The 25963-nt window shown below is 47.0% G+C and overlaps 1 protein-coding gene across 2 annotated transcripts in view; it reads left to right on the top strand.

Moving 5' to 3' along the window:
- Positions 1 to 25963, top strand: part of MTHFD1 (methylenetetrahydrofolate dehydrogenase, cyclohydrolase and formyltetrahydrofolate synthetase 1) — a 62309-nt gene that overhangs the window by 12169 nt on the left and 24177 nt on the right. For both annotated transcript variants that reach the window (XM_035104499.2, XM_035104508.2), the window contains exons 5-22: positions 124 to 260; positions 1757 to 1857; positions 2486 to 2622; positions 3754 to 3865; positions 7321 to 7448; positions 7663 to 7760; positions 8398 to 8571; positions 9190 to 9326; positions 9725 to 9771; positions 11047 to 11154; positions 11253 to 11327; positions 12510 to 12612; positions 13703 to 13779; positions 16414 to 16554; positions 17119 to 17187; positions 19281 to 19392; positions 21852 to 21991; positions 25329 to 25370. In XM_035104499.2, coding sequence (XP_034960390.1) covers positions 124 to 260; positions 1757 to 1857; positions 2486 to 2622; positions 3754 to 3865; positions 7321 to 7448; positions 7663 to 7760; positions 8398 to 8571; positions 9190 to 9326; positions 9725 to 9771; positions 11047 to 11154; positions 11253 to 11327; positions 12510 to 12612; positions 13703 to 13779; positions 16414 to 16554; positions 17119 to 17187; positions 19281 to 19392; positions 21852 to 21991; positions 25329 to 25370 — 1938 coding nt within the window. The remainder of the gene's footprint in view (positions 1 to 123; positions 261 to 1756; positions 1858 to 2485; positions 2623 to 3753; positions 3866 to 7320; positions 7449 to 7662; positions 7761 to 8397; positions 8572 to 9189; positions 9327 to 9724; positions 9772 to 11046; positions 11155 to 11252; positions 11328 to 12509; positions 12613 to 13702; positions 13780 to 16413; positions 16555 to 17118; positions 17188 to 19280; positions 19393 to 21851; positions 21992 to 25328; positions 25371 to 25963) is intronic.

The raw sequence follows: 25963 nt of genomic DNA on the forward strand, positions 1-25963 counted from the left end.
GATAGAATGGCAGACTGGAACCCTGAACAGGAGAATGCTATGCTGCAACATTTTGTTGCAGAGCCTCACCTGTTTCTTTCTAATTGCGCCCCCCCCATCCTGTTCCTGCTTTTAAACAAACAGGTGCTGAGATGCATTCACAATCTGAACGACGACCCTGCTGTTCATGGGTTTATAGTACAATTGCCTTTGGATACCAACAAGCCCATCAACACGGAGAAAGTTACCAATTCTGTGGCACCTGAAAAGGATGTGGACGGGTAAGCTTGCGGAAGGGCCAGAGGTCAGTGGCAGAGCATCTGCCTTGCAGGCAAAGGCCGCAGATTCAATCCCTAGCAATTTCCAGGAAGAAATAGGAATGTCCTCTGTCTGGAATCCCAGAGAGCTGCCTGGAAATGAGACTAAAGTAAGAAGGTTTCTTTCTTCTTTGGCGATCACTCGTAGCCGAGTAAGATTGTCTTCCATAAACACGGTTTTAAAAGTGAGTTTGTAAGTGATTGTGGAGGCCAATTCTGGATCCACACGTCCTTCCACAGTGGGGACATTGGTTTCTGGGTGGGAGCTTATCACGGTGAGGGTTTGCCAAGCGTGCCTTCCTCTTAGAGCGTTCCTCCCTTTCGTCCCAAGTTTGAGTGTCTTCAAAACACATGACACCTTTTGGTAAAGCCTGTTCTCCAACTGGAGCGCTTGCAGGCAAGTGTTTCCCAGTTGTCGGTGTTTATACTACTTTTTTTTTTAAGATTTGCCTTGAGACAGTCTTTAAACCTCTTTTGTTGACCACCATTTTAAAGTTTGGAATAGAGTAGTTGCTTTGGAAGACGATAATCAGGCATCAGCACAACATGACCAGTCCAACAAAGTGGATGTTGAAGAATCAATGCTTTGGCACTGGTGATGTTTGCTACTGAAGTGAGAAGGTTTCAGGCCTTTATCATCACATGCATATATGGCAAAGGGATTTCAGTCCAGAACTGGATGACAGATAACATTTGCATCTTCTTTTTTCAATTCATTTACAGTAGACCCTCTGGATACAAACTTAATTTGTTCTGGGGGTTCATAAAGGTAAAGGTAAAGGGACCCCTGACCATTAGGTCCAGTCGTGACCAACTCTGGGGTTGCGCGCTCATCTCGCATTATTGGCCGAGGGAGCCAGCGTATAGCTTCCAGGTCATGTGGCCAGCATGACAAAGCCGCTTCTGGCAAACCAGAGCAGCACATGGAAACGCCGTTTACCTTCCCGCTGTAGCGGTTCCTATTTATCTACTTGCATTTTGATGTGCTTTCAAACTGCTAGGTTGGCAGGAGCTGGGACCAAGCAACGGGAGCTCACCCCATCGCGGGGATTTGAACCGCCGACCTTCTGATCAGCAAGCCCTAGGCTCAGTGGTTTAACCACAGCGCCACCTGGGTCCCTCCGGGGGTTCATACTTACCCCAAAAAGTCCGTATTCAGAGGCGCTGCTTCTGCGCACGCATGCTGTGCAATAGAGCACTTCTGCACATGCGTGAAGCACGCAGAGCGCTTATATGCATGTGCGCACAGTGAAACCCAAAAGTATAAACTTCCGGGTTTGCGGCGTTCGTAACTCTAAATTACGTTACCCAAAGGTAACATAACCCGGGGTACCACGGTATTTCTGGAGGAGGTTGCGCTTCAGTTTGCCCCAGACTTAGAACGAGGGAATAGAATTCCAGCCAGCTTTTTCCTTCCTCAGAGACCGCTGACCGCCGCTGCTTTGTTCTCGCCTTTTCAGCTTGAGCAGTATTAATGCAGGGAAGCTCTCGCGTGGCGACCTCGGAGACTGCTTCATTCCCTGCACGCCAAAAGGATGCATGGAGTTGATCAGGCAGACAGGTGAGGCAAGGAATAGCCACGTGGCCTTGGTAAGGATGCTACCGTGAAAGAGGTCTGAGAAGAATTAAGGTCCTGGTGTGTGTTTTGCTGTGCTAGGGACAAAAGATTAGGGGAAAGATGCCATCCTGCTCATGGGGAAGCAGAGTGGCTCAATTGTGTAAAAGGTAAAGGGACCCCTGGCCATTAGGTCCAGTCTCAAACGACTCTGGGGTTGCGGCGCTCATCTCGCTTTATTGGCCGAGGGAGCCGGCGTACAGTTTCCAGGTCATGTGGCCAGCATGACAAAGCCACTTCTGGTGAACCAGAGCAGCACACGGAAACACTGTTTACCTTCCCGTCAGAGTGGTACCTATTTATCTACTTGCACTTTGACATGCTTTCGTACTGCTAGGTTGGCAGGAGCTGGGACCGAGCAACAGGAGCTCAGCCCGTTGCAGGGATTCAAACTGCCAACCTTCTGATCGGCAAGCCCTAGGCTCTGTGGTTTAACCCACAGCGTAGCCTCTGCTTCTTTCATGCAGAAGGTCCCGGGGAGCAGTGGAATCCCACAAGCCCTAGAGGCTGAAATACGTCATTACCACGGCTCGGAATTCAGGCAGAACGATAAGTTGTGAGTTCTGTGTTTCAGGTGTCCAGGTGGCAGGGAAAAGAGCCGTGGTGATTGGTCGCAGCAAGATAGTTGGCGCTCCGATGCACGACCTCCTGCTCTGGAACCACGCGACTGTGACGACTTGCCACTCCAAGACTGCCTCCCTGGCTGAGGAGGTAAGGCTGGGAAGCTGGTCTTGTGGTGCTTGGGAAGTACAAAGTTGCCTTGGTGATACTATCTTGTGTCAATTGCAGTACAGTGGAACCTCGGTTTATGAACACCTCGGTTTATGAATTTTCAGTTTATGAACGCCGCGGACCCATCTGGAACGGATTAATTTACTTTCCATTACTTTTAATGGGAAAGTTCGCTTCAGTTTATGAACGCTTCAGTTTATGAACAGACTTCCGGAACCAATTACACCCATGTTTCAGTTTATGAACGCTTCAGTTTAAGTACTCCGCGGACCCGTCTGGAACGGATTAATCCACTTTCCATTACTTTCAATGGGAAAGTTCGCTTCAGTTTATGAACGGTTACTCCGCAGACCGTCTGGAACGGATTAATCCACTTTCCATTACTTTCAATGGGAAAGTTCGCTTCAGTTTATGAACGCTTCGGTTTATGAACAGACTTCCAGAACCAATTGTGTTCATAAACCGAGGTACCACTGTAGTCGTCACATTGTTTCCTTGTAGAAGTCAGCAGAGAGGATGCAGGGGACAAAGCTAGGATTAGTTGGCTCTGCCCATCATTGGCTCTAGCTCCACCTACTGTTGACCTCCTGTGTTACACCTTACTTCTTCTTCCTCTTCCTGTTCTTGTTCTTCTTCTAAATTTATTTATAGCTCACTAGCTCACTTCCCCCCTTGTTGGGAACAGCTAAAACATGGGGGGGGGCAGGGATGAAACAATATCCACACACACGTGTATGTATACACAAATACCCACCCACCGACACATACTGTATGTACAGTAATTACATAAAAATCTGTAACAACTACCATAATTACAATAAAAAATAGCACAGCGCCAGTCTGACTTCTCAAGTGGAGGGGAGTTCCAGAGTCTGGGAGCAGCCACCGAGAAGGCCCTCTCCTACGTCCCCATCAAGCATGGGATCAAGAGGAAGGGCCTTGCAGTCCTAATAGACTCTAGCCACCCCTGGGCTCTTCTCTTCTCTCTGCCTTTAAACATTTCTTTTAAAATAGAGTATTCGCTTTAAAGGAGTGGGGTAGGAGAGAGATTGAGTAAGGGTGGTAGAGCCTGCCTGGTGACCCCTGGGTTGATACAGGCTCTGTTTGCAGGTCAGCAAAGCGGATATCCTGGTGGTTGCTGCTGGCAAGGCAGAGATGGTGAAAGGCGATTGGATCAAACCTGGCGCGGTCGTGATTGACTGTGGAATCAACCACATACCAGGTAATTTTTAAAAAAGTGGCTTCTGGAAAACAAAAACACGAGAACAGCCTGCAGGAATATGCATCTGTCCCTTACAGGGATCGAACCTGCAACCTTGGCACTATCCGCACCGCGCTCTAACCAATTGAGCTATCTGCTACGGCCTCAAACTGTGAAGCCAGCGCACAGTAGCTGTTGAGAGCCTTGTCCTCCGCGGAATTTGTCTAATCCTCCTTTAAAGAAATGCCATTTTAGGTTATTGCTGCCTCTTACAGGAGCACATTCCATAGTTTTAACTGCTATCGTGATAGCCTCTTACTCACCTTTTCTCTTAAAACTAAAAAGTCACGAATGTTGCGACCTTCCCTCACACCCCCTTGATTGTTTGGGTTCCCCTTTCCTGGACGTTTTTCCAACTCTGCAATATCCATTCCGAGGTGAGGCAGCCAGAACTGCTCCCTAGCGTGGATTTCACCAGTTTTTACAGCTGCTACACTCTCAGAAAGCTGAGAAGAAGTGACTGCTAAGTCTTAAAGGTCAACGCAGGTTGGGGGGGGGGTGGCAAGAGACTTCCTCTGTTGGGGAGGAAGGGGAAGGGAGCTGGACAGGATCCTAGCAACCAGAAATTGGGAGATGGCTTCCAAAGCCCGAAATTATGCGCCCTCCTCCATCCCTCCCGTAACAAAGCAGTTTCCATACTCCACTGAGTTGACAAGCGACTTCAGCAAGCCGTGATTGTCACCATGTTAAATGAAATTATGGAGTCATAGGAGTGTTTTTTTTAAAAAAAATAACCCCACTTTCCATTAGATAATTGCAATAAATCACTTATAAAAACAGGCTTCATGGAAGCGCAGTTAAGTGGGAGGATAGCAACAGCTTGACAGGTGTGACTAATCCTCTTATTTAAGAACCTGAGAGTTAGATTCTTAAGCGCAAGGTGCGGGGCGGGGGAGAGAAATGAAGCAAGGAAGTGTTCCTAAAGAAGCAATCTATGCCAGCCAGCCTCTGGTTCATTAACTGAGTTCTTAGAGCTGTCAACGAAGAGCAGGGCAGAAAAATCTTGGCCTCTGCATCCAAGCAGGGATAAGTGAGAGATGTATTTTACGTCTGCCGTTTTGCATCACTTCGCAGGCCAGGTATCTAGAGAAAGAGCTGCCCCCTTGCAAAACTGGTCAATGTACCTTCCAAACAAGGTGGGGCGAGCTTTTCCAGCCTGGTCGCCACATGAGCAACCTTTTTGCGCTTGTGGGCGAGGGCAGAGGAAAAACTGGGGAGGAGCAATTGATGTGGCTCTCACATTGAGCATTCCCTCCGTGCAAAATTCAGAGGTTGACATGCTCTTTTCTCCATTCTCCCCCCCCCCAAAAAAAACTACCAAGGCAAACCGTCACAGTCCAGGGACCTTTCCCAGCGACACAAAGGCACTTGAGTGAAAGGCTGTGCTGTGGGGCAGACGGGGAACTTCAGAAGCCGCCTTTCCACCAGGTCAGAACCAGTGTTTCTCAAACTTGGGTCGCCAGCTGTTGTTGGACTACAGTTCCCATCATTCCAGATCGCTGATCCTGCTAGCTAGAGATGATGGGAGTTGTAGTCCAGCAACAGCTGGCCACCCAAGTTTGAGAAACACTGTGCAGTTCAACAGCACATGGAGGCTGCCTATCTCTGAGTTGATTTACGGTATTTTGCGACCCAAGCCCAGCTTGGAAAGATTTTACACACACACGGTTCAGGATCGGACCCTCCTGGCTGGGGACCCTTGGGCGAGGGAGGCAGGTTGGTTTTTAGGGTGGGCAGGAAGCTTTCCTTCTGTGAATGTCTTTAACTTGCATTAGCACCCAGGCCTAGGATTCCCCTTTAGAATGAGCCTCTTTTTATAAAGGGTCTCCACTTCCAATAGAACTCTTTCACACTGGGATTTGTGAAGGAGATAGCCATCTTCACATATCTCAAGGGATGTCACGCGGAGGATGGAGCAAGCTTGTTTTCTCCTGGAGGGTAGGACTCGAACCAGTGGCTTCAAGAAAGGAGATTCCGACTAAACATCAGGAAGAACTTTCTGACAGTAAGAACTGTTCGACAGTGGAAAGGGTTCCCTTGGGAGGTACCGTAGTGGACTCTCCTTCCCTGGAGGCTTTCAAGCAGAGGTTGGCTGGTGCATTGCAGGGGGTTGGACTAGATGACCCTCGGGTCCCTTCTGTATATGATAATGTATAGTCAACCTTCAATACAGGGTTGAGGAGCCTCAAACCCTCTAGGCCTGGCCCCTGGGAGTCTTTACAGGACATGCACCGACCCTAGCCACACCGCTTGAATGCAGGGGAAGAGGCTGAGAGGAGGTAAAGTGGACAGATGCAAACTTCTGCATGTGGAATATTATTCTCAGAGACATTGAGAGCATCTGCAGGCCTGGGAGCTGTCGGATGGAGGCTCCATCTCTGCCCTGGACATCAGTTTGACGGCGGCTGCTATGGAGACGCAGGCAGCTGATCTGAAAGTTCAAAAGAGGAGGCAATAATTTAATGATCTTGAGAATAATTGCCCTTGTTCTGCGGGTTATTATTGAGGCAGGGATATAAAACAGCCCAATTTCAGGATCAAAGTCATTTTTTTGCTTTTTTTAAAAAGGATATATTGAAATAGAATCTTATTGGATGAAATGGGCTACATGGAGCTCGAATTATGCACGAAGCTTAAATTCTTTATTTTTGAAATGTGGGTATAATTACATAAAAAGGATAATGTGCTCTAAAGATCCCTGCTGCATAAGCTGAAGTCTAGAGCAGCCGTTGATAACCTGGCGGCTTACAGATGTTTAGGACAAAAAACTCCCATCACAGCTAGCTGGGGCTGATGGGAGTTCTAGGATGAAACACCTGAGGGATGCCAGGCTGCCAAGGAATGTTCTGGAAGTTGAGATGGTGTGAAAAGCACATGCACCTTGGGTTAGTCACACTTCTTTGAAGTCTCTCAGCCCCACTCACCTCACAGGGTGTCTGTTGTGGGGAAGGAAGGGAAAGGAGATTGTGAGCCGCTTTGAGACTCCTTCAGGTAGTGATAAAGCGGGATATCAAATCCAAACTCTTCTTCTGCTTCGGTCTGCGCGGAAACGACTGCTGCTGCTGCTGCAGCTGCACTATGTTCAGAACTGAACGTCGAACCAGCATAAAGCCGCACGGAGCAGCGTGAACACGGATAAAAACAGCGCTAAAGCCCAGGGAGTGAGGAAATCCTCAAGGGGAGTCTTTCTGGGTGAACTGTGCAGTTCACCGGCTTAACAGCACAGGAATTGAAACCTGAAAGAGGAGGAGAAATAGAGTGGCCTGGTGTGTTGCCTTAGCGCTGCCAAGAGATTATGCGTGTGTGCTTTTGCCATTGCAAAGATGTCCCCGGGCCTTTTCCCTGCTCCCTCTTTCTATTCCTTTGATGCGCACCCTCGCCTTATCTCTCTCTCTCTCTCTCTCTCTCGCACACAGACAGTACGAGGGCAAGTGGGAAGAGGGTCGTTGGCGATGTGGCCTACAGCGCAGCCAAGGAGAAGGCAGGTTACATAACCCCGGTCCCTGGAGGTGTCGGGCCAATGACGGTTGCCATGCTGATGCAGGTGTGTGCCCGTGGTTCGCGGAGAGAGAGCACTGGTTGTACCTGTGGGAGGCATATGGGCTGTGTTGCTCTCCCACAACCCCCCCCCCCCCATCTAAGCTCTGCTTTCCCCCAGAGCATCTTCACAATATGTACAGATGGGGGGGGAGGAATGGAACACTTTGTGTGACGGACCTTTCCTTGGTTTGCTTCTTTGTTTTTAAATACGAATTTAGAGCACTGTAGAAAGTGCACAACGCTTTCTGGAGAAATATCAGCCTGGCAAGTGGAATATTCAGTATAACCAGCTGATCCCGAGAACGCCTGTTCCAAGGTAAGGAACAACTTATGGCTGGAAGGCCATTGATAGAGTTTATTTCGTTCTGGGTTTTGCCTGAATTTATTAGGGGGGTGTGTTTGGGGCGTGGGATAGGGGGGTGTTGTTTTTATTAAGTCTTTGTAGAGGGGCAGCATGTTCTCTCCACTTCTCACAGCAGAATGGGGTGATAGAAACTTGGAACTGATGGAATATATTTCTGTGGTCTGCAAATGGGTGATGCAATTGGTTTTTGCTGAATTTGCAGGGAACGACTTTTTTTTATTAAAAAAGAAGCTAGATTGTTGTTGTTTTAAAACAGCTAGAGGACACCCAAGATGAGAGCCCGCTCTGGTCCATCCTTCTTGTTGTGCTAATTTTCCAGCTTGCTAGGAGCCTTTCATATAGGCAAGCACTCAGGAACGTGACACCCCCTCCACACACACACACACACACACCTGTAGTGGGGAGAGCCAGTGTGGTGTTGTGATTAAAGTAGTGGGCTACAGCCCGGGAGACCTGGGTTCAAATCCTCACTCGGACATGAACTTCACTGGGCCAGTGGTCTATAATTCAGCATTAAAACAGCTTCCTATAGTCCTGTGTATCGTTGCTCTGTAGAACTCTTCCTCACCGCCCTCTTGTTGACTTCCAGCGACATCGAAGTATCCCGGTCCTGCTTCCCCAAGCCCATTGGCCAGCTGGCCAAGGAGATCGGCCTACTCTCAGATGAGGTGCAACTCTACGGCCAGTGCAAGGCCAAGATTTCGCTGTCAGCGCTAAAGCGCCTGAAGGACCAGCCCGATGGCAGATACGTTGTCGTAACGGGGTAGGTTTCGCAGGGCCGTTTCTGCTACTCATAGCCTTTTTTGGTTGGGGAGGTTTGGGAGCAGGGAGCAGCTTGCCAGATGGGGTGGAACCAGCCAGTGGCATAACATGGGTTCCCAGTGTCCGGGGCTGCTTGGAGCGGGGTGGGTGGGAGAGAGGGATGGAAACAGACAGAGTATGCATGCACATTCAACTGCGTCACTCAGGAGGATTGCAGCCGCAGAGATAAGAAGAGTCATTCACGGGAAGTGCTCAGCTGTGTTGAGGCAGCTCTGGGTGCTGAAATTGTGCACCCCAAACAATTTTGTGTCTGGGGCAGCTGCCCCTGTGGCCCCTCCCATGCTATGCCACTGGGTGGGGCTGCTGCGCTGACTTCCCAGGAGGCAGGTGGTGGTTGTTTGCTGGGAGGGGCAGAGGCGAGGCAGCACAGGATCGGTATAGTTGCTCTCCTGTGATTTGCTGGACCCCAAAGAGCTTGTCTTGAGCTTTGAATACCAGCGCTTAGGGTGCATGTGGGAGATCACCTTGTCCATAGCCTGTCGGCTTTCCTCGAAGGAAACGGGTGCATTTCCCCAACGCCATGGGAGTTGTTTTGGGGTTGTTGTTTTTTGAATTTCAGTATAACGCCCACACCCCTGGGAGAAGGGAAAAGCACCACAACAGTGGGACTGGTTCAAGCGCTGGGAGCATACCTTGGTCGGAATGCCTTTGCCTGCGTCCGGCAGCCTTCGCAAGGACCCACGTTTGGAATTAAAGGTATGTAAAGATGAGCCACTGGCCTGATCCAGTAGCCTCTTCTTACGTTCAGGATGCACGTGGAGATGCTGGGGGGGGGTTGAACTTGGGACCTTCTGCATTCAGGGCAGATGCACTGCCACGAGCTACATCCCTTCCCAGAACATTACTGAAAATATTGTTGTATCGGTAATTTGGACTTAAAAGTTACGATATAACACAAGACAACTTACGGATAAGCACATGATCTACTTTCGTCTCTGATAATTGCAGGAGGTTTTTGGGCAAGCCCTTTTTTTGACACCCATCACTGCTCAGAGAAGTTTGTCAGTTTTAGAAACCTGTGCATCCTCCTTGTAATCTAAAGATGCTCACCCTTTTTGCAAGCACGGTCTGATGAATGGCATCCTTTTATACAGGTGGTGCGGCTGGAGGTGGATATTCTCAGGTTATTCCTATGGAGGAGGTAACTTAAACCCTTAATTTATGACTGCATTTGAGACAAAACGGTTAATGTGGGATTAGCTCAGTCAGTAGAGCATGAGACTCTTAATCTCAGGGTCGTGGGTTCGAGCCCCACGTTGGGCAAAAATTGCAGGGAGTTGGAGCTTGGGGTTCCCACCAACTATACAATTCTGTGTTTAAAGCAGGGATGGGAACCTTTGGGAAGCCTGTAGTGGTTGAAGGAACTTTTTCTTCGATGCCCACTTCCCTGGACCTCAGGGAATTTTGCAGTGTGACATCAAGAGATGGCTCTTGTCTCTTACCTACCACAGAGCATATTTCTAACCTCTCCTACAGGAACATTGCTATTCATATTTCCCTCTCCAGCTCATGTTCCTGTTTTGGGACTTGCTGGGGTTTAACAGAGGGTTTGAGATTGTTGTTGAGGTCCTCTCCACCCTGATCCAATTTGTCTCCCCTTTTTTGTCACAGAAATTCTACTCAATATTGATTCAGGGTAGATTCTGCTATATAGTGAGCAGAGTAAAAACTAAAAACATGTTGCAGGATTCCCAAAAAATAGACCAGAGGTAATTAATATTTCATCCAGCGAAGCTTTACTGCTACTGAAGGCAAATGAGCATCATGGTCACAAATCCAATCCAATCAGGATTGGCGCTGTCCATAAGAAATCCAGTTGCAGCAGACTTAACTTAAACTTACAATAACTTATAATAAGTCTGAATCTTAACACTAAGCATACTATGTACAGTGGTACCTCGGTTTAAGTACACAATTGGTTCCGGAAGTCTGTACGTAACCTGAAGCAAACTTTCCCGTTGAAAGTAATGGAAAGTGGATTAATCCGTTCCAGACAGGTCCGCGGAGTACTTAAACTGAAAGTACTCAAACCAAGGCGTACTTAAACCGAGGTATGACTGTACACAACACCACACCAGGAAGAGAAGAGATAACAGAACCAGTTTAAGCCAGCTGTACTTGGCTTCTCTGAAGGAATAACCCAAACATCATGAACCTTCTTTCACACAGAGAAGCTTCCAGAACCCTCTTGAATTAAAATAAAAAAATTCATTCAGTAGCACCTTAAAGACCAACTAAGTTTATATTTTGGTATGAGCTTTCGTGTGCATGCACACTTCTTCATGTACACTTGATTCGACTCAGACCAACACGGCTACCTACCTCTTGAATTAATTAGAATAGGAAAGATCTCTACACATCAGATTAATACTTTCTGCACTAAGAAATGCAAGCTAACATTTCTCCCCCTCTCTAGTTCAATCTCCACCTCACTGGCGACATCCACGCCATTACTGCAGCCAATAACCTGGTCGCTGCCGCTATCGACGCCCGCATCTTCCATGAGGCCACACAGTCTGATCAGGTAACATGGTGCGGTTTATCTTTTCCCCCATAGCGTGTCTGTGTGTGTGATTTATTGAGTGCCCTGCAGCCGCTAATGAAGCGCCTTTGCTCCTCAAGGCTCTCTATTCCCGCTTGGTCCCTTCTGTTGACGGTGCCCGGAAGTTCTCCAACGTCCAGATCCAGAGATTGCGGGTGAGTTTGCAGGGCCTTTCTAGTCCCTTCTGTGTGGATGCTTCATAGAATCATAGAGTTGGAAGAGACCACAAGGGCCATCCAGTCCAACCCCCTGCCAAGCAGGAAACACCATCAAAGCATTCCTGACATATGGCCGTCAAGCCTCTGCTTAAAGACCTCCAAAGAAGGAGACTCCACCACACTCCTTGGTAGCAAATTCCACTGCCGAACAGCTCTTACTGTCAGGAAGTTCTTCCTAATATTTAGGTGGAATCTTCTTTCATGGACTGTATACTCAGGGATGTGACCATCTTGCATGTTCGCAAGCATAGAATTTGGTGCAAAGCCCAGAATCCTTATATTTTATTTTAAAAAACTTGTACCGAAAACAGCAAAGCATTAAAAAAACAACAACCAGGCAAACAGGAGGCAAAAAAATGCAAGGTCGGGTATCTGGCAAATGTATGCAAAGAGTAATGTGAGGACTTGCCTTAGACATTCAGAAAAAAAAATTACAAAATCGAAAAGTCACACAAAGGACTAATCAAGAACACCTAATGAAGTCATATTTGTGCATCAGTGTTGTCAAGTAGGCCACCAGGAACCAGCAAACAGTTGCAAAACCCAGAATCTTGGCCCTGTAATTTCTGAGATTTGCACCCAGGCAAAGGGTGATGTACTTACTACGCCAGCCCTCACCAATGCCCTCCATCTGTTTTGGTGGATAGTCTGAAAGAGCTGGAGGGCACCAAGTTGGAGAAGGCTGATTTGTACAAGTCTCTCTTTATTTCTTCAGGAAAATCTGGCTCTACATGATACGGTATATCTTCTTTCAGATTAGGCTCCTGTTCAAGTTAGCTAGGCAGGGAACACAGTTAGAACCCATATCTATAGCTGGCCCACTGAAGTTGAAATTCTGGCTTCGTTAAAATTCTGTCATTTGCATCATTCCTGGTTTGCACAGGATGCTAACCCACGGGTTAAACAAACCATGGCTCAGCATTATGTGCAAACCATGCTTTTTCACATTTCTTCTCGGCAGGTTTCAAGTTTCAGCCTGGGCTTTTAGATGCTGCTCTCCCTTTGTTTTATTTTATTTTATTTTGCTTTAAGAACGATTCCCCCCCCCCAATGAACTTACTCATTTCCTGTGACTACCCATCATCTTGTTTCTCTCCCGCTCCTTTCGTTCTTCCTCAGAGATTGCATATTGAGAAAACAGACCCAAAGGCTTTGACGGATGATGAAATAAACAAATTTGTGAGATTGGATATTGATCCAGACAGCATAACATGGCAAAGAGGTATTGGCGCAAAAATAACCCACAGTGGGCAAAGTAGAAAGATGTTTAGAAGGGTGGGGGAGTTTGAGCTTTTGTTTTTGTGTGTGTACCAAAAAAAAAATGGTTTAGCTTTAGACTTAGAGATTCCTGCTTGCCTCCATCCACTGCCTGTTCCCATCCCGGAGCCTTCAATGTTCGCCAACATCTGATTGCACACAGATTATTTTTGGTCCTCCGCTTCCTGTGTAGCAGAACTGTCCATCCTCCAAGGAGACGGTCGTTGCTTCTCTGCATGAGTCATTGTTCTCGGCTTACCAACTTCCAATCAGGAACACCCCCAGAATTGCTGGGCCTTTACAGAGTTATTGCGAGGGCTGGCTCAAGATTTGAGAGGGGGGGCCTTGCAACATCCCCTCTGCTGGGCCTTCTTCCTATGTCCTCACTCTCGGTGGGCTTATCTGGCAGCAGGAAGTGGCCGGCAGAAATGTTCCGGTCAGACAGGGTTTCAGAGCTACCATTTAATTAGATTTTCTTGGCAGGCTAGCTGCACGGACACTGTTGGGCAACTCTTAAGACGTAGCTGCACAGCACTGATTGGAATGCTGATGTGCTTGGGGGAACCTGTTGACCTCTAAAAGTTTTGGGGAGGAAGAGGGTCGCCTCTGTGTGCCTGTGTGTGTGTTCCTGCATGTGTTTCAGTGTGTGCCCTGTGTGTGTACGTATGAATAGGCATTGACCTTTCAGCAGCTTTTCTGCGCTTATGGGGTAGGCAGCCTAAGGCCTGGGGGCCGGATGCGGCCCAATCAACTTCTCAATCTGGCCCGCGAGCGGTCCGGGAACCACCATGTTTTTATATGAGTAGAATGTGTGCTTTTATTTAAAATGCATCTCTGGGTTATTTGTGGGGCACATTTTTTTTTTCAAAATATAGTCCGGCCCACCAAATGGTCTGAGGGACGGTGGACCGGCCCAGGGCTGAAAAAGGTTGCTGACCCCCCCTGCTAGCCCCTCCCCCCAAAAAACCCTGCCTAAAACGCCCATGTCACAGGGTCCCTTTTAACCTGCCATTCATTTTCTGCTTCCCTCCCTCTCCTCGCTTTCCCTTGCTCAGTGATGGACACAAATGACAGGTTTCTGCGGAAGATCACTATTGGGCAGTCTCCAACCGAAAAGGGGTTCTCACGCACAGTAAGTGCCCCTTCCCCTCTCATTCCTAGATGCTTTCCTATTGCAGGGGGGCAGGAACTGGCTGTTCTTTGAACAATAGCATCTTACCCTCCCTTAGCAGCTGGGTTGACCTTGAACCCTCCCATTGAGTGTTTTTCTACAGATGATGTGCATGAGAACATAAAAGCGTGTGTGTGGGGGGGTGATAATATGTACATGGTGCTAAATTACTCTGAGGGGCTGGCATTTCCACCCACAGTGTTCCGGTGAGTGTTCCGGTTTGCAAACGTTTTTCAGAAGCTGAACGTCCAACGCAGCTTCCACGGCTTCTGGTTGAGTGCAGGAAGCTCCTGCAGCCAATTGGAAGCCGCGCCTTGGTTTTCGAACCATTTCAGGAGTCGAATGGACTCCCGGAACTGATAAAATTTGAGAACCAAGGTACCCATGTAAAAGGTAAAGGGACCCCTGACCATTAGGTCCAGTCGTGACCAACTCTGTGGTTGCGGCGCTCATCTTGCGTTACTGGCCAAGGGAGCCGGCGTACAGCTTCCGGGTCATGTGGCCAGCATGACAAAGCTGCGAACCAGAGCAGCCCACGGAAATGCTGTTTACCTTCCCGCTGTAGCGGTACCTATTTGTACTAACACGTGATTTTGAACTGGTAGGTTGGCAGGAGCTGGGACCGAGCAACATATTTTTAAAAAAACAAACTCGGAATCGGCGATCAGCTAAACACCAGATTAATTTGAACAACCACAGGCAACACGCGGCTAACAAAATATTTGCAACATTATAATGTTTCACAATACATAAGCAGAAAATCAATGGAGTAACAAATTGTTGTTGTTGTTTAGTCGTTTAGTCGTGTCCGACTCTTCGTGACCCCATGGACCAGAGCACGCCAGGCACTCCTGTCTTCCACTGCCTCCCGCAGTTTGGTCAAACTCATGTTCGTAGCTTCAAGAACACTGTCCAGCCATCTCGTCCTCTGTCGTCCCCTTCTCCTTGTACCCTCCATCTTTCCCAACATCAGGGTGTTTTCCAGGGAGTCTTCTCTTCTCATGAGGTGGCCAAAGCATTGGAGCCTCAGCTTCACGATCTGTCCTTCCAGTGAGCACTCGGGGCTGATTTCCTTCAGAATGGATAGGTTTGATCTTCTTGTTGTCCATGGGACTCTCAAGAGTCTCCTCCAGCACCAAATAATTGGAGTCAAATAATGTTCATGAACAACAATAGAGAGCGTAGTTAGTCGGTAACAAATAACCTGGAAATGGAGGCAAAATGCCTTTCAACACTCAGTCCTGCAAATGAGAAGTGATTGGTGCTCCGAACATAGCGTAGAACAGTTTTTACTATACTTCTCGGTGATTGCTGATCCTAGATGTACCTATAGGGACAATTCATTTGCTGATGAAGAATTACCATAAAAACAGTTCATCATCTGTAAAAACTGTTCTGCACTGAGTGTGACTGTTTTCTGTTTACGATCTGTGAAACATTATACTGTAATGTTATAAATATTTTGTTAGCAGATTACTAGCTGCATGTTGCCTGTGGCTGTTCAGAGTTGTCTGTTTTGCCACACAGGGGATTTCCTTTGTTGTTTATTTAAGATCCAGATTAAAGCATACACCATCGTTCTGCACACCTTAAACAAAGATGTTTTTAGCAAGCAGCAAAAAGAGCAGAGTGAAGGCACTTGCCCAGTGTCAACAGGCAGGGAATTCCAAAGTGTGGTGCTGGAAGATGGATTTCTTCCAGCCAAGCAGGAGACGTTGTTGCAGTTCAAGGTTTCATTCCAGAGAGGCAAAAGCACTCAAGGAAGGTGTAGCTTGCAGGATGTGGGCAACCTGGGAAGCGTCTTGGGGGCCAAGCAGAAAGGCCGCATTGGCCCCTGAATCTAATGCTTCTCTCGCCTGTTAACCACAAAAATCTGCCTTGCCATCCAGGCAAGCAAGAGGGACTCTTGAAGTTCAAGGACACATTCCAGCCAGGCAAAAACACTTGAGGAGGGCAATGAACAGGGTCAAGGAGATGTGGCATGGAGTGGGACGGAGAGGCTTGAGATGCCACATTCGTCCCCTGGAACTGGGGCTCCCCACCTTTGTCAGGGGAGCTGGAAGGGAGCCTGAAGATCATCTAGCCCAAGCCCCTGCAATTGCAGGAATAGGCAGCTGTCCTTTACTGGAATCAAACCTGCAACATGACAAGTTTGGAAAGCTCTGCTAAGCAGTTGAGCTACCCAGCAGTTGAACAAAGTGTATGGGGTGAAGGGGGGAGTGTTCGCTCCAGCCTTGGCTACTTTGGCCCTCCCCACCACTAGGGTACCCAGATACAAAAGGGGACAGAGCTCCGGAAATGTCAATGGGTGTTGTTTGCAGGACAAGCTATCCCTGTTGAAATCCCCTCATCTTATCTCAACCTGTGCAGTTGCAGGAGTCCTGCCCATTCACCAGCGTGCAGCGCCCAACTGCTTCTCTCCCAGGAAACAGGGCCCTTGCGAGGCAAGGAAGATTCCCCCACCCCACATCACTGCTATAGAGTTTGTTTGTATCCCAAGACAGTGGTATTCCTCTGCTGTTCTCCTTTAAAACAAAAAAATGCTGCTTGGGTTGAAAGGAGACTGTTTTTGGCCCTGTCCTCCCCCTCCGGCAGGCTCAGTTCGACATCACGGTTGCCAGTGAAATCATGGCGGTCTTGGCTCTCACAGATGGCCTGGAGGACATGAGGCGTCGCCTGGCCAAAATGGTGGTGGCTTCCAGCAAGAAAGGCGTTCCAATTACCACTGAAGATCTGGTATGTTGGCCATAATCTTCCTCAGAGGACGAAACTTCGCCGAAACTGACCTTGACGGCGCAAGTTTCCCAGAAACCTCTGCCGGACTTAATTTGGGTTCAACTTTTTCTTGGATCTGGGTGTGGAGCTCATAAACTGAAGCTGGCCCCTAAGATAACTTACAATCATAGAAGTGTGGAGTTGGAAGGGACCCAAGGGTCATCTAGTCCAGGCATAGGCAAACTCGGCCCTCCAGATGTCTTGGGACTACAACTCCCATCATCCCTAGCTAACAGGACCAGTGGTCAGGGATGATGGGAATTGTAGTCCCAAAACAGCTGGAGGCCCGAGTTTGCCTATGCCTGATCTAGTCCAACCTCCGGCAGCGCAGGAACGAAGCAGATTGTGGTGTGTGATTGTGGAATTTTTAAAATGGTGAGCATGGCATCCTCAGCTGTGTTCATTTAGCATCCTATTTCTGTCAAGGTAGAATAGTGGGTTGGCTTGCAGTTCTTGGAGCATCCTAAACCTGAAGAAATGGATAAGAACTGCCACCCACGTAACTCTACACACTTCTTTCTTTAGGGAGTTAGTGGTGCCTTGGCAGTTTTGATGAAAGATGCTATTGAGCCAAACCTCATGCAGACTCTGGAGGTAAGTGCATATTCTGTGCAAGCTTTGTGCTTTCAGTTGGAAATCGGAAAACTTACCCCCTACCCACCCACCCCCCAAAAAATGCTTTGAGGCAGTGGTTCTCAAGAACATTTTGCACCTGACAGCCAGTCACCCCTTCACTGTTTGCCTTGTTTGTTTGCTGCGTTTCTACAAGGCACGCAAAGTGGTTTACAATTAAAAAATATTAACACAAACAAATGGGATAGCTCAGTCATGAGACCCTTAATCTATGGAATAATCTCAGGGTGGGATCAGCTGCTGATGGCACTAGATCCCTGGCCTGGGTTTATCTTCTTCTGCCTGCCCCCAAGGGGGGGGGAATGTCTGGGGAAGGAGGGACAGAGGCTGCCTCAACAGATCTCCCACGCCACTGGTGGCTCTCTGCTGCTTGGCCTAATGTCACAGGGGTCGGCAGACTTTTCCAGCAGGGGGCCGGTCCACTGTCCCTCAGACCTTGTGGGGGGCCGGACTGTATTTTGGAAAAAAATATGAACGAATTCCTATGCCCCACAAATAACCCAGAGATGCATTTTAAATAAAAGGACACATTCTACTCATGGGAAAACATGCTGATTCCCAGACCGTCCCCGGGCCAGATTTAGAAGGCGATTGGGCCGCATCCGGCCCCCAGACCTTAGTTTGGAAACCCCTGGCCTGGTCTTCCTAGCTTCTGCCTTACCTCAGAGCACACAAATGGGGGTGGTCTTCATGTTGCTTAAAATAGAAATTATATAGACCTATCGAGGGCAACTGGCCATGATGAATAGAACCTGCCCATACAAAGGCAGTGTATCTTGGAATACAAGTTACTGCGAGGGAAACAAGAGGAAGTGGTTGTCCAGAGGTGGTGTTTGTCCGTTGTTGGAATCAGGATGCTAGGCCAGTTGATCCAGTAGGGATCCTTGCAAATACTGCAGGCTCTTAATCCAGAGGCAAAGCTCTTGCTATTTAAAGTTAAAGAGCCGAAATATAACGCAGCAAGAATGGACGTGGCTTACAAATTTGTCACATTCCCAGAAGGTGTGGGGGTGGCCAAGAAAGGATTCTGAGCTATGAAGGAAGCCAATTCCTAACAGGCAAGATTGCATCATCTTCCCCTACCCTCAGCTAGCGGAGGTGGGGGGGGGGTTCTGCTTCTGGAGCTCGGTTTGCTACCTGCATTCCTGAAGTAGCCAGAAAGGTGTAAACTTCCTGGATCCTGCCCGTTCTGTGCAGGAAAGGATTTGGCTCAAGGACTGAGAAGTGAGAGGTCCCTCCTCTCCTGTAGGACTGTGCGGGGTTTGACAGGCACAGAAAGAGAGTGAGTCATTTCATTTCGCTTTCAATTGGTATACCATCTTTCTATATTACTATACACAAGGCGGTTTGCAGCAACAAAATATACACACCTTATAATAATCTGATCCAATAGAAAAAGTCATAATGAAACATAACTTTAAAAACGAACAATTTACGTCATGTACAGTCATATTCAGTGATGTGTTAGACTATAATAGAACACAATAAAATTAATTCACTGCATCAGCAAATAATAATTAAATTCACTCTTAACAATTGCAATAAATATCACTCAACTTGGGGCGACACAGAAGGGACTGTGATGGCCTGATTTTTCCTGCAGATTTTCAGTTCTACCCCATTTCCACTTTGTTGGGTTGCTTCACCAGAGACACTTGGAAGTGCCGCAAGATTTTTAGAGCCCTAGCACATGCTTACTCGCAAGCAAGTGCTACCCTGTTTCTCATATTTTAAGACATACCCATAAAATAAGCCATAGCAGGATTTTTAAGCATTCAAGGAATATAAGCCATACCCCGAAAATAAGACATAGTGATAGGCACAGCAGCAATGCCAGCTGCGGCAGGAGGAGGAAAAAAATAAGACATCCCTTGAAAATAAGCCATAGTGTGTTTTTTTGAGGAAAAAAATAAATATAAGACATGTCTTATAATATGAGAAACACGGTACTGAGCTCCATGGAATTTGCTTCTGAGTAAGTGTGCGTTGGGCTTGCAGCATTCCAGGTGGCAAAGCAGCTTCTCTCCCTTTGCATTTCCCCCTTCTCTTCTCAGGGCAACCCCGTGTTTGTCCACGCCGGTCCATTTGCCAACATTGCCCATGGCAACTCATCCGTCCTGGCAGACAAGATTGCCCTGAAGCTCGTTGGCAAGGAAGGGTTTGTGGGTGAGTATGCGCCGACTTTCATGCACTGTTTACTTACGGAATTCACGAATGCACAATGCAGTGGGTGGGGGAAGCTGTGGCCTTCCATAGGTTTCTGGACTACAACCCCCATGATCCCTGTTGGCCTCTCTAGCTGGGGATGATGGGAGTTGGACTCCAGCAACATCTGGAGGGCCACAGGTTTGCCATTGCTGCTGCAGAGAAAGTGCATCTGAAGAAGTGTGCATGCACACGAAAGCTCATACCAAAATAAAAACTTAGTTGGTCTTTAAGGTGCTACTGAAGGAATTTTTTTATGTTGCACCAAAAAACATTTGTGAAATTGACCTAGCAATCCAAGGTATTGAACACAGTGGGCTTACTTCTGATTGGACATGCATAGAACTGCTACGGGTTTTTGCAAGGCAATTTTTATTTTTATTTTTATTTTTTTTAAAAAAAAAAGGCAGAGAGAAATTCAGGCATGAAACAAAAGTCTTGTGTTGTTCAGGGTTTTCAAAAAGGCTTGCAAGGAACGGCACACTGTGAGTTCTTATATTTAACAAGCCTGCTTCAGTCACTGCCCTTTCTCTGGAAGTGTGTGTTCAATACTGCAGCTCACGGATAAAATGAGATGCTTGAGGAGCAAGCCGCCCACGCCGTAGAAGGGTGTATTTTTCTGCATATATTCAGCTGCTGTCCACTGAACTGGCAGCCCACAGGGAATGGCAAAGGAAGTGGCTGTGTTTTCCATCGTATTCTCAAACAGCACCTCATAACAGCACCTCATGGGGGGGAACAAAATGGCTGCACCTCTGTTTCAAATCGCCCCAAAATAATTATAGCCAGACAAAACAGCCGGTTTCAAAGTGGGTGAAGTGGTTGAGAAAATGGGCCTTGTCAGTTTAGTTCACCCTTCCGGCTGCCATCATTTATTTATTCAGAATATTTACATGCGGCCTTTAAATCAGAAGTAACCGAGGCAGAGTGCAACATAATCTTCTTTGACAATCACTTGTAGCCGAGTAAGATTGTCTTCCGTTTGAGGACCTGGACATTCGCAGGGAAACCAAAATAACCTTGTTTCCCAAAGTGCGACACAATAACTTAAGACAATCCACAAAAACGCATGAAGCATCATGAGAGTATGAAAATCTACATACTGTATTCCAAATCTAAGGAACAGGTTTTATTTCTGGTTTTTAAAAACTCTTTTTGCCAGTTATTTTTATTGATTTTCCATAATTTTTATTGAATTGTCACCAAATTAGTACAGCTTTAAAACCTGACTTCCAGCTCCTCCTCCTGGCATTCCTTCTTTCCCCCTCCCTCCATCGCTGCTCCAAATACATTTGCTTTCCCAACTTTCATTTCAGTATTCAATAAAATCAAATATATTTGCAATAATATTTCAACCTTTATCCCTGCACATCAGCTGTACAAGTACCAATTTCTGCTTAAGACTTTTATATATATTATTGTAGCCTATCCAGAAAATAATCAGGTGAAGTAAATCCTCCTTTGTCTATGATAATCATGAATCAATAATGACATATCAGTACTGTCAGTGCCTGCTCTGTATCCAGGGGGAGACCATTCCACAAGGAATGACTATTTTGTGGGAGCCCACCTGACCGCTTGGGGTCCCCAAACCAGAGGGCATTTTACATAAACTCTTTGACACTGTTCCAGCTGGAGCAAGGACTTTGCATAGCTAGGAAAGAGGGAAGGCAATGAAGTTACTAGAGCAGACATCCCCAAACTCTGCCCTCCAGCTGTTTTGGAACTACAATTCCCATCATCCCTGACCACTGGTCCTGTTAGCTAGGGATGATGGGAGTTGTAGTCCTAAAACAGCTGGAGGGCCGAGTTTGGGGATGCCTGGACTAGAGGAATGAGGCCAGTGTGGTGCAAACAAACTGCAGAAGTGCCAGGTCGGGTTTGCTGATGTGTTTGCACCATGCTGGCCACGTCCCTGCCTTGCCCCTCTCCCTCCAGGTGTGCTGCAGTGACTCAGGTGATGGGAGGCCAGGTAAGCTGAGCACTAGGCATTGAGAGACTATGGGGCTTGCCGGATCTCTGCTAGGCATGCCTTACCCTTTGCGGCATTGTCACTGCCCTGTCTCTCCTAGTTTACTGCTGCTGCTGCTGCTGCTGCTTGTTAATGCCATGCCAAGGGAGCTCCTGCTGGAGGTGTGTGAATAGACAGGAAAGAGGAGTTATTAAAACCTCCGATTTTCATCCTTGCTGCGCATCTCTGGTTCAGTTGTGCTTCAGGCAGTTCCATTTCCTCGTTTTGCTCTTGCCGTTTTGGGAAGCTCTTGCACCTTTCCCAAAGTGTGAATTCCTCCGAGTTGAACGCAGAGTGGATGGCTTAAGGGCGGAGATTAAAATGAGAATGATGCTAATGCTGCCAAGCAAATGGAAAGGAGATTGTACATAATATAATGTGCAGTGTTCTCCTTTTGCTCCTCCTGCAGTGACAGAAGCTGGCTTCGGAGCAGATATTGGCATGGAAAAGTTCTTTGACATCAAGTGCCGGTATTCTGGCCTGCAGCCCCATGTGGTCGTCTTGGTGGCTACTGTCCGAGCTCTGAAGATGCATGGTGGAGGACCTACGGTGAGTGGCGGCCTTGGTGATAGGGAAGCCCAGAGACCAATGCTTAAGTCATTTTAGTTCCCCCATTCTGGTGCCCTCCAGGTATTCTGGGCCACATTGCCCATCAGCTCCAGCCAGCACGGCCATTAATACCTATGGATTTTATTCACATGCATGTTGTGATTTCTGAAGACTTAAAATTCAGGATAAATGAAGATACATACAGGGAGGTGATGGGACAGAAGGGGCCTTTGGGCTTTTATTCACATGCATGTTGTGATTTCTGAAGACTTAAAATTCAGGATAAATGAAGATACATACAGGGAGGTGATGGGACAGAAGGGGCCTTTGGGAGAGACAGGCCAGGACTGACAAAGAGGGAAGCTCTCCCAGGTGAGAGCTTGAGAGGTTTCACTTCTCTGTATGTGGATCAAAAAAATATACAGCCTATAATGTATATATGGGACAGTGGGTGGCGCTATGGGTTAAACCACAGAGCCTAGGGCTTGCTGATCAGAAGGTCGGTGGTTTGAATCCCCACGACGGGGTGAGCTCCCGTTGCTCAGTCCCAGCTCCTGCCAACCTAGCAGTTTGAAAGCACATCAAAGTGCAAGTAGATATTGGTACCGCCCCAAGCGGGAAGGTAAACAGCGTTTCCGTGTGCTGCTCTGGTTCGCCAGAAGCAGCTTTGTCATGCTGGCCACATGACCTGGAAGCTGTACACCGCCTCCCTCGGCTAATAACGCGAGATGAGCATCGCAACCCCAGAGTCTGTCACGACTGGACCTAATGGTCAGGCGTCCCTTTACCTTTACCTTTACTGTATAATGTATATATACAACTCTGTGCTGTCTTTCTTTTCTCGTTCTCCCACTAATTCATTTTCTGTATTGTTGTTACTGTCATTTTAATAAGTATTTTTATTTTATTTTTTACATAAAATGCAGTAAAAATCAAACTAAATAACAAAAATAATAAGAAACCAAGAAAGGAAAAGAAAGGAGGAAAAATGAGAGAGGGGGGAAAGAGAAAGAGAGAAAGGAGGGAAAAAATAATAGCTATAGGGGCCCTTTATCACATTTGTATCATATTGTCACGGTCCTTGTTTGGCTACTTCTGAGAAACTAGTACCACAGCCATTCTGTCTTTAAGGCTTTTATTTTGCCTGATATTTACAATGTGATTCAGTATCAAGAATACCTGTCCGATCAGTCTGACGAAGATTCTCCCAATGCCTGGCGTCTGCTCCTCCCCCAGCATAGTAAGCGTGGGAATCCTGCCCTCCTCCCTTTGCGCCTGTAAAGGGAGGAGGGCAGGAATGTATTAAGTAAGGCATGAACTTAAAAGGGCGAGGCATCTCCCCGCTGGACACTTCCCCTGATCCCTCCCCCTGATATCCTGTCTGAGGTTGCAGTAAGGGCTCTAGGATGCTGCCTGAGCCAGGGTGCCTCTCTTCTGCAATTGTCAGGGAATGCTCACTGCTAGAACAATCCCTGACACATATGCTAGAATAAAAACCTAACTAGTCTAAAATAATAATAATAAATGGGCCCTTTACCACTGTTGTTGTTGTTGTTGTTGTTGTTTTAGACTAGTTGGGTTTTTATTCTATCACATGTTCATAGCTGCCAAGTTTTCACTTTTCTCGCGAGGAAGCCTATTCAGCATAAGGGAAAATCCCTTTAAAAAAGGGATAACTTGGCAGCTATGCATGTTGAAAACTCTTAATAAAATTTATATTTAAAGAAACACCTGGAGGGCACCAAATTGACTTATCCTTCCCCAAAGTGTGCGGTGATGTTGAGGAATCTGGCTCCACTTTCCAGCTGCCCTTTTTGGGTAGCCAGTGCTCTCAATTCCTCTCCAATCTCCCTCCATTTCTTTTTCTGATTCTGATCCTCTCCCTACCCCTTACCGTCCGTCATGATGTTTATTCTCTTTCTTCATTGGAAAAGGGGGGAAAAACCAAAACACTTTTTGCTCTTTCCCCACCCCCTCTATACAGTTCTCTGCTTGCTCCTTATTTGAAATTTAAAAACGACAGCTTCTGTCGGTATATAAGTGGTGGTTAATGTTATGACGGCGTTGGGCTTTTAATTTGCATTGCTCCTTTCCCCTCGTGGCCCTTGCTGTTTAGATAAGCAAAGCCTCCTTGCAGAGCCTTGTCTCTGATGAATTAGGTTTACATTGGCCGGGTTAGCGGAGCAACCAGACTGCCATGTTTCAGAAACAAATCTCCATTTTGGGTAGGCGGCAATGCTTTGCTTTTCTGTTCCTTACAGATTCCTTAGGCGTTGCAGCATAAGCAAATGCAGTTTCTCTAACTGCCCCCTTTTTTTTCTTTCTGTAGCCTAATCCCTGATAAGTATTTTGAATATTTTCCATTTTTAGATTCTCCTTGCAGAGGTGTCAAGCAAAATCACTGCCCTTCTGTGTCAAAGAACATTTGCTTTTTTGCCAGTCTTAGAAATGCCTTATTTCCTTTTTTTATCTTTTGAGTTCAAAGTGATCTTATTTTTTAACAGACTCACTCTCTCTCTCTCTCTCTCTCTCTCTCTCTCTCTCTGTGTGTGTGTGTGTGTAGCTAAAGATGGAGTAAAAAGTGAGTGAGAGAGATTTTCACACACACACACAAACACACATCGAGCCTCCTTGTGACTGGCAAACAACCTCTTCTTTGCTCAGCTTGGAATACAGCTGAGACGAGTTCTTCTCCCGAAAAATATTAAGAGTCTGCAGGAGGAGGGGGAAGGTCAAATTCATTCCCTCAGCGTTGCCCACTGCTTCTTTGCTAATGAGATCTTTTGTGTGCCGCTGGCTATCGCTTTCGCAGTCTGGTGTCTCTCCTCCTTTGGCCTCAGAACCTTGTGTTGAGAGGTAATGATACGTCCCTGGAGGCAGCCATCTATTCTTTTCTGAATTCATCAGAGGGAAACAATTGCTGCTTGATTCATTATGTTAATGTGCAGGACTCCTAGACGTGAGCCAAAATTCACAACCTCGGCTAGGTCCTTGTAGAAGAACTCCCCTTCTCTCTCGAAGTGCGGACCTTTCCTAAAAGTCTTATTTGTGCCCACTCCACCTCTGGTCCACTTCATCCTGCTTGTGATGAAACCTTCTAAGCATCTAAGCAGGAAATCCACTTCATACCTTCCGGCACAGTCCATTGTTACTGGATCACAGCGCATTGGGAGTGCCTACTCTCTCCCTGTACAATTTATGACTGTGCATTTGTTTTCTTTTATTTTTTGAACTTCTCAACAGGGCTAAACGGGCTCCCAGGTAAACGCCGGGGTTGGGAATGAAATTGGAGTTCATAGGGAATGCCACCTCCAATGCCTGTCTTTGCTCTTTGCAGGTCACAGCTGGAGTTCCCTTGCCAAAGGAATACACTGAAGAGGTAACAATGATCTGCCGACTCTTATTTACTGTTCCCTGATTTAATAAGAACTTTGCAAGACACAAGGCAGCCTCAGTGCCCTCAATATGTGCCCTTAAATGCAGTACATATACTGTCGCTCTGAAAAGTGCTGCTTCCCTTCTCCGTTCTGAGGAATAAAGTAAACCATGGTTTGTTGATCTCCAAACCAGGCCAGTAAACCATGGTTTGTTGATCTCCAAATGATCTGTGTGGCCACATGCTCCCTCCTGGTGCCAGCACTTCTAGCCTAGTTTGTTGGAAACCACAGTTTTCTGTGATGTCCAAACAGAGAAACCATGGCTTAAGCCCTGCTTAAAGACCAGGATATAAAATCAGTTTGTAAGCAGCTAGCCATATGTTTCCCTAAACCTTGGGTTTGTTTGTCTAACTTTGCTTTCCCCCGTGTTTTCCGTATCTTTCCATGCATCTGGAATGACTAATAATAATAATAATATATTATTTATACCCCGCCCATCTGGCCAGGTTCCCCCAGCCACTCTGGGCGGCTTCCAACAAAATATTAAAATTCAGAAATCCATCAAACATTAAAAGCTTCCCTAAACAGGGCTGCC

Source organism: Zootoca vivipara, chromosome 1 (assembly GCF_963506605.1).
Source record: "Zootoca vivipara chromosome 1, rZooViv1.1, whole genome shotgun sequence".
Lineage (NCBI taxonomy): Eukaryota > Metazoa > Chordata > Lepidosauria > Squamata > Lacertidae > Zootoca > Zootoca vivipara.